Here is a 12072-nt window from a genome sequence, read left to right as displayed (position 1 = left end):
TAACACTATCCTACACACCAAGGACAATTTTACCAAAACCTGCACGTCTTTGGAGCGTGGGGGGAAACTGGAGCAACCGGAGAAAACCTACGTAAACTACCCAAGCGAAATATGAGGTGCTGTTCCTCCAATTTGCACTGGGCCTCACTCTGACAGTGGAGGAGTCCCAGGACAGAAAGATCAGATTGGGAATGGGAGGGGGAGTTGAAGTGCTGAACCACCGTGAGATCAGGTTGGTTAAGACGGTAGGTGAGCGGAGGTGTTCAGCGAAACGATCGCTTGGTCTTGCCGATGTAGAGAAGACATCTTCATTACATTGGGCCTGTTCCTATGCTGTATTGTTCTATCTTGTGCCTCCAGTCTATCATTTCTGTTGTAGCGTCGCTGAGATTCCAGGTTCGGCCCTGTGTTTTCACCTAAGGCCGCTCCAGTGGAGCAGATGGCTGCAGACGTCACTCCTTACCTGCACTGTGACGCATATGAGCTTTACGATCTGCACCACCAGTTTGAAGGGCTTCCGGCCTTTCGCTCGGTACTTGTCACAAGGACTCATGAAGTAGTACTTCAGTTTCCTCTTCATTTCTTCCTCTTGTATGTCCAACGCAGCTCCAGAAGACACACAGGAGTGCGGAGAGATGTGGACGTGGTCATGAGAGCCATAGCTGTTGACCGGAGTGAACAGCTTCTCCCGCTCCACTGACAAGAGAAGAGTACAAGAACACACTTTTAATACAGCAGCTCACGTCACGCTTAACATAGAAAATAGGTGCAGGAGGAGGCCATTCGGCCCTTCGAGCCAGCACCGCCATTCATTGTGATCATGGCTGATCGTTACCCCATCAATAACCCGTGCCTGCCTTCTCCCCATATCCCTCAACTCCACCAGCCCCTAGAGCTCTATCTAACTCTCTCTTAAATCCATCCAGTGACTTGGCCTCCACTGCCCTCTGTGGCAGGGAATTCCACAAATTCACAACTCTCCTAGTGAAAACGTTTTTTCTCACCTTAAATGACCTCCCCTTTATTCTAAGATTAGTTTAGTTTAGAGATACAGCACGGAAACAGGCCCTTCAGCCCACAGTGTCGGCACCGACCTGCTATCGTCGCACATTAAGAGGTGTTGTTACTTGCGAGCAAAGCACCAAGGCAAATTCCTTGTACGTATACATACTTGGCTAATAAAATTTATCCACATTCAAATTTAACACTGTTCTGCACGAGAGCAAGCTAATAGTCAAATCTAAAATGTAGTAGTTCTTCTACAAAAGCATGATCCAGTAGCACAAAAGAATGGCTCAAGTCTGAATGACTTTGTAAATTATATGGGCCACAAAATGTAGGACAGGTTGTCTTTTAAATAAATAAATTAAAATGGAATCCTGCAGTAATAACATGTGCATTTTCAAGGCCATAAAGAAGCCAAGATTGAAAAAATAGTTGACGCTCCAGAGAGAAGTAATAACTTGTTATTGGATGAGCTTGATTTGGACACAGCTTTTCCTACATTGTGAAAGGCTACAGAATCTTTCAGTCATGCCATATTCAGACTTGGTAGGAGTGTTTTACTAATAAGAGAAATGTATAATTGCGCTAACTTTCCTTTGTTCTGTGAGTGGAGCCCGAGAAGCACTGAGCGACGTTTGTGCTCATTGTAGATCTTGCCACTCCCATTTGACGAATCAATTAAAGATTAACAATTTTGTTGCTATCTGCTTTTTAAGAAACAAAATATGACAGGGCCAATCTTTACATTTATACCAAGCCAATTAACCTACAAGCCTGTACATTATTTGAGGTGTGGGTGTTAACCAAAGTTCTCTGGAGAAAACCCACGTGGTGACGGTGAGGATGTACAAACTCCATGCAGACAGCACCCATAGCCAGGATGGAACCCGGGTCTCTGGCGCTGCTAGTGCTGTAAGGCAGCAACTCTACCGCTGCGCCACCGTGCTGCTCATTGTCTAAAAACATCATCCGGCCTTCACTGCTAGGGAGCAAACTGACTCTACCAAACCTTTTGTCTCCTTTTCACCTCGAGCCTTTGTCACTATCACCACTCTCCTGCTAATCACCCCCTCTCATCTAAATCCATAGATCACTTGCCAGGCTTTCCCCACCCCCAAACTCTTTTTGCTAGCCTTCTCCCACTTACTCCATCCGTCTGTGGAAGGGTCTCGACCTGAAAATTCGCCCGACCCTCTATCGCTGGGTGCAACCAGACCTGCTGAGACCCTCCAGCACTTTGCTGAGATTCCATCTGCAGTCTCGTGTCTCGGCGCAGCGGTAGAGTAGCTGCCTCACAGCGCCAGAGACCCGGGTTCGATCCTGACTATGGGTGCAGTCTGTACAGAGTTTGTGCGTTTGCCCGGGGACCGTGTGGGCTTTCTCCGGGTGCCGTGGTTTTCACCCTCACTCTAAAGACGTGCAGGTTTGTAGGTAAACTGGCTTCAGTCACTTTGGAAACTCTCCCAGGTGTGGCGGTATGCTGGTGTACGGGGTGATCGCTGGTCGGCGCGGACTCGGTGGGCAGAAGGGCCTGTTTCCATGCTCTGAAGTCTCCATCAGACTTCTGAACTCGAGTCAGCGCCAGAAACAAGCCTTTCAAGCAACAAAGATGCATGACAAGGTTGAATTTGCCCCGTGGTCGGGGCTCTTGAACACCGGCCTGTTCTCACAGCTGACTTTGTGGGCCGATGTCAAGCTTTGTCGGTTAATTGGCACTCTGTAAATTACTGCCAGTGTGTGGGGAGCATCCGGGAAAGTAGAATAACATCAAACTCGTGTGAGCGGGTGATCGATGGTCGGCGTGGACGGTGGGCCGAAGCGCCTGCTTCCATACTGCATCTCTACTCTACTGCAGTTGTACAGGGTCTTGGTGAGACCACACCTGGAGTATTGCGTACAGTTTTGGTCTCCTAATCTGAGGAAAGACATTCTTGCCATAGAGGGAGTACAGAGAAGGTTCACCAGACTGATTCCTGGGATGTCAGGACTTTCATATGAAGAAAGACTGGATAGACTTGGTTTATACTCGCTAGAATTTAGAAGATTGAGGGGGGATCTTATAGAAACGTACAAAATTCTTAAGGGGTTGGACAGGCTAGATGCAGGAAGATTGTTACCGATGTTGGGGATGTCCAGGAGAAGGCATCACAGTTTAAGGATAATGGGGAAATCCTTTCGGACCGAGATAAGAAAAGCATTTTTCACACAGAGAGTGGTGAATCTCTGGAACTCCCTGCCACAGAAGGTAGTTGAGACCAGTTCATTGGCTATATTTAAGAGGGAGTTAGATGTGGCCCTTGTGGCTAAAGGGATCAGGGGGTATGGAGAGAAAGCAGGTACAGGATACAAAGCAGGGTACATGTGATTTCTTTTTCTAGCACAATTCTTAAATTGTGGAGTGCTTGGATGATAAGCCATGATCATATTGAATGGCGGTGCAGGCTCGAAGGGCCGAATGGCCTACTCCTGCACCTATTTTCTATGTTTCTATGTAAACGCACTGGGGAATGTGTTTTACAGAGACTGTGGCACACGTAGCAATGGACCAAACGCACTCCTTTGCGAGGCACAAGGAACTGCAGTTGGAGATGCAGCTTGAAGGGTCCAGACCCCAAGACGATGCCTGTCCACTCCTACCAGAGACCGCTGAGTTACTCCAGCATCTTGTGTTTTACTCAAGCCTCCTTATACTGTGTTACTCAATGAAACATTTGGTAAAAGTGTTCCTGGCACCTGTTTGAACAGCCACACACAGCATGGTACGAGCAATCAGTAAAGCTGCGATCAATCAACTGAGAAATGGTATCAAACACAAGGATTTCTGTGGTGGATATTTATGTTAAAATGCATTTTGCATCTTCTGTTGCTTTTTATTGGTGTGACTGTACGGCAAATTAAATTCCTGATATGTTGCAAAACATACTCGGCTAATAAAGTATGATTATGAATATTAACAGCCTGCAGATATAGGGAGACCTTTGCACCAGCTCACCCATTGCAACCACTAAATCTCTGGTCGCTCACAAGATGGACTCTGGTCAGCTGATCACATCCTCCCCATGTCTGAATCTCTTCTGAATTCTCCCAACTTCACCCAGTCCCTCACTACCTCCCTCCGAACCCACTCCCTGCTATCGCCTCCCCCCCACCCCCCTCCCAAACCTTAATCACGAGCATAAAACAAACTGCTAGAGCAGGGGTGGGCAACCTTACTCTGCATAGGGGTCGGGGCGATGTCTGTGAGCGGATGGCGGGCCACATCGATCACGTGTACACATGGATCCCGCCACGGATGGCAGGCATCAAGTCATGTGTTCACATAGATCCCACCCCTTCGGGCGCTCACAAACATGGCGTCCCTAGTTACGGGTGCTCACCAACATGGCATCCCTAGTTACGGGTGCTCACCAACATGGCGTCCCTAGAAACGGGCGCTCACCAACATGGCGTCCCTAGTTATGGGTGCTCACCAACATGGCGTCCTTAGTTGCGGGCGCTCAATAACATGGCGTCCCTAGTTACGGGTACTCACCAACATGGCATCCCTAGTTACGGGTGCTCACCAACATGGCGTCCATAGTTACAGGCGCTCACCAACATTACGTCCCTAGTTACGGGTGCTCACCAACATGGCGTCCCTAGTTACGGGCGCTCACCAACATGGCGTCCCTAGTTACGGGCGCTCACCAACATGGCGTACCAACGGACCATTGCCTTGGCTCTGTCCTGAAGGCGGTGGCTGAAATACTCACACTCACCCATCCCCAGCCTATTGACAACCCCGATCCTGACAGTGAAGCCCAGACACAGAAGGTGCGCGGCCGTGCCGGCAGCTTTGCGCAGGATGCGGTACAGCCAGAACTCGACGCTGCTCAGCTGGAGGAACTCAGCGAGTCAGGCAGCATAGCAAAGAACGACTTTATAGTGGGCATAATCTGAGGTGATTTTGCAGTGGATCAGCAGTGGAACTTGTCCCAGCGTGTAGGCTAGTGCAAGTGTATGACCACCCGAGTTCCTCCAAGAGCTTGTTTTTTGGGTTTTTTAAGAGATGCAGCACAGAAACAGACCCTTCCACCCACTACACCCTCACCAACCATCGATCACCCCATACACTAGCACTGTCCGACACACTAGGGACATTTTACAATTTTTAATCAAAGCTAATTAACCTATCAAACTGTACATCTTTGTAGTGTAGGGGGAAACCGGGACACCTGGAGAAAACCATGTGGTCACAGGGAGAACGTACAAACTCCATAAGGCAGCAACTCTACCACTGCGTTACTGTGCCACCCAGTCTTAATGGCCTGTCCCACTTTCATAACCTAATACACAACCTTTTTTACTCGTGGACATTTTTCATCATGTTGAAAAAACGCCCCGACCTACTTGATGCCACGAGTACCTACGACTGGCATCACGACCTCCTACGACTTTGTGACGACCATGCTGCGAGTATGAGTCATGGGCAAACTCAGCAGAGGTCGTGAAAGTGGGACAGGCCTGTTATTTCTTAATATCTATCTTTTATGCACTTGGTCCTTTGGCAACCTCACAGTGGGAAATGTTGATTCCGCTGCGGAGGATGTTTATGTTAAATCCTTTCGTGTATTGTGTTCTTTTTATTCGTACGGCTGAATGATAACTTAAACCACAGTACCAATTGGTGTATGTTACACTAAATGTATCTTGAACTTGATGCAGGGTGGTTACTGAACTGCTGCCCAGCAGATGTTGTCGTTCACCATCACACATTTCCGCCAGTCAGAGGTTCAATGGTTCAAAGGTTCTTTATTAGTCACATACACCAATTGGTGTAGTGAAATGCATATTGTCATTGCAGCACATAAAAAAAGAATACAAACATAACAATAATAAAGAAATTTAACATAAAAAACATCCCCCCACAATGGTTCCCACTGTGAGGGAAGGCACAAAGTCCAGTCCCCATCCCCATGTCCATCCATAATTGGGCCTATTGAGGCCTCCGCAGTCGCCTTTACGGAGGCCCGATGTTCCAGGCCCTTCTCGCCGGATGATGGTGCTCCGGCGTTGGGAGAATCCTCATAGCGGCATGGGATACCTGGAACGGCCGCTTCCTTACCGGAGACGGCGGCTTCCGAAGCCAACAGGCCGCGCGGGATGAAGCTCCACCATTGGCGATCTCGGCGAGAGACCCCAGGCTCCCGATGTAAAGTTCAGCACCGCCGCCCGCAGCTCCGCCATGTTTTTTTATCGGCGGACTCAGCATTCCGGAGTACCACCGACCTGGGCAAGGCATCGCCCGCTCCGCGATAGCGCTCCAGTGCTGTGCCACCGCCGAAGCCGAGGTTCCAGCCGGGCCCCTCAGGAAACGCCGCTCCAGGCCCGCTGGTAGGCCGCGAGGACGGGTCAAAGGTGCTGCCTGGAGAAATGCCGCTTCTCCGACCAGGTAGGGACCCTGAAAAGCAGTTTCCCCCTTTCCCCCCCACCCCCCACATAAAGACAAGACAAGACACTTTAACTCAATAAAAATAAAAAAAGAGGCGAAAAAACAGACAGCTACATCATCCAAAGAAGCAGTCTGCAATCTTCCAGGCTTGCCATGAGGCAAGTCTGTTGCTCAAGATGGGAACATCTTGTGTATTCTTGTGTCTCCTTCACCGTTCCCCCCCTCTCTGGGCACACCCAGGCTCCAGTCACAAACTGACCCACACACCAAGCCGTACACCGGGACCCACATCCAGTCACCAGCCCTGAAGTTTGAAAACGCTAAAGCGAGGAGCAGCCACAGGTCTGCAATCTCATTTCCCACATCGGAAAACAAAATAAGCCAGTGATGTAATTGAGTCCATTTTCAAGAATGGAGACAGATTGAACCGTGGTAACCACCGGGTCTGCCTTTCAACCACTTCCTGCTCAAGGTGGAAGAGCAACTTCCTTTAGTTTTAGAGATACAGCATGGAAACAGGCCCTTCAGCCCACCGAGTCTGCGCCGACATACATTAACACTATCCTACACCCACTAGGGATAATTTTTACATTTACTAAGCCAATTAACCTACAAACCTGTACGTCTTTGGAGTGTGGGAGGAAAGCTAAGATCTTGGGGAAAAAAAACGCACAGATCACGGGGAGAACGTAGAAACTCCGTACAGACAGCACCCGTAGTCGGGATCAAACCCGGGTCTCCGGCGCTGCATTCGCTGTAAGGCAGCAAGTCTACTGTGACTGCCCCAGTTCTTGAGCCAGCGTGGATTCTGCCTCTCCAGAGGAACAGTGGAGATAATCCTCACCACTGGATAACTAAGTGGAAGAGCAGCACCAACAATTGAAGGGTGAGAAATATGCAGATAACAAACAATCACTACCTTTTAAGCCGCGCCTGGTGATGAAAGACCCCGCGAACGGGCCGATTCAAGCCCCGCGATTCGGGGCGGACAAAGCTGCTGTTGCTGGAATTCAGGCAGTCACCAACCAGGTCAGCTCCCGATGTTACCGTCCACAGGGCACATGGCCGAAGCCTCGCGCATGTGTGTATACGTGGGGCCACCAAGAAATTGTGATCCCCCCCATGTTTTGATAGCGATTTCCACCTCCTGGGCGGGAAGAAGAAAGGAAGAGGTGGAGACAGTGGGCTGTGGGAGAGCTGGAAATGGGAGGTAACAGCTCCAGCGACCCCGTGACTGCATGAGATCTTCGGTTTCCTCCCACACTCCAAAGACGACGGGTTTGTTGGTTAACTGGCTTGGTCATCAATGTAAAATTGTCCCTTGTGTGTGTTGGGTCGTGTTAATGTGTGGGGATTGCCAGTGGGTGCAAACTCGATGGGCCGAAGGGCCTGTTTACACGCTGTATCTCTAAATTAAGTTAACATTTTTTTTTAAACAGATTAAATGGTTAAAATAGCACTCAGATGCTTATATTTTAATTAGCCAAGACACAAATTTAAGAGCAGAATAGTTATGCAAGAATTGTGTACAATGCATTTTAGGCTACAGCTTAAAAATAAATAGATACCATATTTGAGAAAAGATTTGATTGCACTATTTAGTAGGCAATATATATTTACCGAGATGGTACCAAAATTGGATGCGTTTAGCTATAAGGAAAGATTGGGTTATTTTCTTTGACACAAGAGGCTCAGTGGAAACTTAACTCAGATATATAAAACTAGAAAGTTTTATATAGCTGAGCTCTCAGCTGCATAGTCCATTTGAAAAATTGAGAAAATGAGGAAATAATTTTTCACCAAAAGGAGGTAGAGACAGAGATGGTTATTAGATTAAAAAAGTACTTGGATGTTTACTGGAAGTATTAAAAACCTGCAGTACTGGTTTTTTGTTGCGTGCTTTCCAGTCAGCGGAAATACAATAGAAACATAGAAAAATAGGTGCCATTCGGGCCTGCGAGCCAGCACCGCCATTCAATATGATCATGGCTGATTTCAATTCAATTCAACTTTAATGTCATCGCACAAATACAAGTATCAGTACAACGAAATGCAGTTTTGCGTCAGTCCGTAGTAGTTGTACATAAAGAAAAACAAAAAAAATAGAAAGAGGGAAGATACAGAATAATCAGGAAATACAGAATGATTAAACAGAGGGGACAGAGGGACCAGAGAAATCTATCGTCGGGACTCCGAGTTCAGCAGTGTGATTGTGTTGTTATAGAAGCTTTTCTTCATCCTACTAGTACGTGACCTGAGGCTCCTGTACCGCCTCCCTGATGGGAGGAGGGCAAACAGTCCATGGTTGGGGTGTGAGGGGTCTTTGATGATCTTCCCAGCCTGATCATCCAAAATCAGTACCCCGTTCCTGCTTTTTCCCCCCATATCCCTTGACTCCTTTAGCTCCGAGAGCTAAATCTAACTCTCTTGAAAACATCCAGTGAATTGGCCTCCACTGCCTACTGTGACAGTGAATTCCATTGTATTCAATACCTCAACCAATTAATGTGTAAGAAGGAACTGCAGATGTGGTTTACACCGAAGATAGTCACAAAAAGCTCCAGAGGTGCTGCCCGCCTCGCTGAGTTCCTTCAGCTTTTTGTGTCTGTCCTCAACCAATTAAGGCAAGCATACCATACGCCTTCATCACTTAAGGCATAAGTGATGCATTTATGCTCCATCCCTGATCTGACTCAGCATGGCCATGCAGAAACACCCGACTAATCTCAGATTGCCACAGCCGCTCGGTGAGCGCCATGGGTTACCACTCTACACGCAGAGAGTTTCTGCCCGGCTTTGAGGGCGAGTACTGACCGAGATCCTGCTGCAACTCGCCAACCGAACCTGGTCGCTTCAAAGGAAATGTGGGAAGGAACTGCAGATGCTGATGTACACACCGAAGATTGACACTAAATGCTGGAGTAATCTCTGCTTCTGTTGCCACATTCACAGCATTATAGATTTGGACCTCAAGATCCCTGTGCAGATCAAGGCTATTTTACTGCTCCTGCATCTTTTCCGATTCTAGACGCAAGTGCTGGAGTAACTCAGGAGTTCGGGCAGCATCTCAGGAGAAAAGGAATGAGTGGCGTTTAGGGTTGGACCCTTCTTCAGACGGTCTGAAAGGTCCTGACCCGAAACGTCACCCATCCCTTTCCTCCAGAGATGCTGCCTGACCTGCTGAGTTACTCCTGCACTATGTGTCTATCTTCAGTATATACCAGCATCTGCAGTTGCATCCTAGGCAGCAGAATGATGATATGATATGCCATTTATTGTCACTATACATGTACAGTGAAACTGAAAGCTGCTCGTACTCAGTGCATACATACAATTTTACACAAAAAACAAGAAACAGAAAAACAAAACAGAAGGGAGATGGGGGGGGGGGGATAGGTGCACAAATTCTACGGCGCTACATACATATATACATATATACAGATGGAAGTCCGTGTTGGGCGGTGTAGTCAGTGCATGTGTGGATTTGAATTTATGGTAGATATAATTCTCGGGAAGCAGCTATTCCTGAGTCTGTTTGTCCTGGATTTGATGCACCTATAGCGCCTTCCAGAGGGCAGCAGGTCGAACAGTCCAAACGCAGGATGGGAGCTGTCTTTGGTGATCTTCTTTGCCCTGCTAAGGCAGCGGGAGGTGTAGATGTCCATCAGGGAGGGGAGAGGGCAACCAATGATCCATGGTCCATCATGGCCTTCCCCACCATCGAGAGAATCGACACAAGGCACTGCCTCAAGGCGGCGGAGTTGATTATCAAGGATCCCCACCATGGGGGCCATGCCTTCTAGGCATCGCTGTCAATGGGCAGCAGCTACTGAAGTCCCACACCAACAGCTTCAGGAACAGCCACTTTCCGACAACTGTCAGGTTCTTCAACTGACCCACGCAACACTGTGGCGCCTTCACGCCCACGTTGGCTACAAAAAGTAGTAAACACTGCCCAGTCCATCATCGGCTCTGACCTCCCGTCCATCGAGGGGATCTATCACAGTCGCTGCCTCAAAAAGGCTGGCAGCATCATCAAGGACCCACACCATCCTGGCCACACACTCATCTCCCCGCTACCTTCAGGTAGAAGGTACAGGAGCCTGAATACTGCAACGACCAGGTTCAGGAATAGCTACTTCCCCACAGCCATCAGGCTATTAAACTCGGCTCGGACAAAACTCTGAACATTAATATACAATAATTTGTTTATTTGCACTTTATCAGTTTATTCTTCATGTGTGTATATATTTATACAATGGTATATGGACACACTGATCTGTTCTGTATTCATGCCTACTATATTCTGGTGTGCTGAAGCAAAGCAAGAATTTCATTGTCCTATCAGGGACACATGACAATAAAACTCTTGAACTCCTGGACGTTGGTCCAGTTGTAGGATCTGTTAAATCCCACGACAGAAAGCAAAGAACAAACGCCACTGAGCCGAGCCAGACGCCTTGTGTCACGTTTATTCCACAAGCCCCTTCTACCTACATTCTCACCAATCATAACCCGTGTGTAGATAAGGCCAATTAGTGCATCTGACCTTGGAGTTGTTACTGAGCTGTTGTGCAAGAAAGAACTGCAGATGCTGGTTTAAATCGAAGGTAGACACAAAATGCTGGAGTAACTCAGCGGGACAGGCAACATCTCTGGAGAGAAGGAATGGGTGATGTTTTGGGTTGAGACCCTTCTTCAGACTGAGCTCTTGTGGCTGGGCCTTGTCGTGAGGCTGCTGGTGAGTTGCCAGCGGTGACAGGCTGTATGCAAAACCAACGTGGGCGTGAAGGCACCACACCCTAATCCTACCCACATAATGGAACACTAAACAATTACCATTTGCATTTTGATACTCGTTTTGCGTTTTTACATCTTGGTGTACATCATTTTTTTAATTGTGAATTTAAATCTGAAGATAGGTCACGACCTGAAACATCACCCATTCCTTCTCTCCAGAGATGCTGCTTGTCCCGCCGAGTTACTCCAGCATTTTGTGTCTATCTTTGGTTTAAACCAGCATCTGCAGATCCTTCATACACTCTTTTTTCCCCCCCTTAGTTTTTAGTTTTAGACATACAGCACGGAAACAGGCCCTTCGGCCCACCGAGTCCGCACTGACCAGCGATCCCCACACATTGACACAAGCCTACAAACACTAGGGTTAATTTACATTTATACGAAGTATACAAACTCAAGCCTGGACATCTTTGGAGTGTGGGAGGAAACACACGCAGTCACGTGGAGAACGTACAAACTCCATACAGACAGCACCCGTAGTCGGGATCGAACCCGGGTCTCCAGCGCTGGAAGGCAGCAACTCTACCGCTGCGCCACCCTGCCGCCCTGTCTTGCAACATTTCATGCATAACTTATTTTATGTTTTGTCGAAGGTTGATAAAAATGCTGGAGAAACTCAGCGGGTGAGGCAGCGTATATGGAGCGAAGGAATAGGTGACGTTTCGGGTCGAGGCCCTTCTTCAGGCACTTTGTTTTGGCTAAATCCATGGGTTTAATAAATGCATTGTCCGAATCTTATCATGTACTTCACTGTGCTTATGCATATCACAATAAAATCAACTTGACTTCATGAAACAAGCTGCTAAGTTGCAGAGTTGCGTGGAGAAGGAATATCT

At 47.9% G+C, this 12072-nt stretch overlaps 1 protein-coding gene and 1 long non-coding RNA gene across 2 annotated transcripts in view; one reads left to right on the top strand and one right to left on the bottom strand.

The window, feature by feature from the left end:
- LOC129714406 (uncharacterized) overlaps positions 1-12072 on the top strand; it is a 185077-nt gene that overhangs the window by 104643 nt on the left and 68362 nt on the right. The window lies entirely within an intron of this gene.
- Positions 1-12072, bottom strand: part of mcoln1a (mucolipin TRP cation channel 1a) — a 45144-nt gene that overhangs the window by 27130 nt on the left and 5942 nt on the right. The window contains exon 2 of the mRNA XM_055663983.1: positions 464-696. Within this exon, the coding sequence (XP_055519958.1) occupies positions 464-696 (233 nt within the window). The remainder of the gene's footprint in view (positions 1-463; positions 697-12072) is intronic.

Source organism: Leucoraja erinacea, chromosome 39 (genome assembly GCF_028641065.1).
Source record: "Leucoraja erinacea ecotype New England chromosome 39, Leri_hhj_1, whole genome shotgun sequence".
NCBI lineage: Eukaryota > Metazoa > Chordata > Chondrichthyes > Rajiformes > Rajidae > Leucoraja > Leucoraja erinaceus.
The sequence above is the reverse complement of the archived record's forward strand: the minus strand, read 5'-3'. Positions and strand labels throughout refer to the sequence as shown.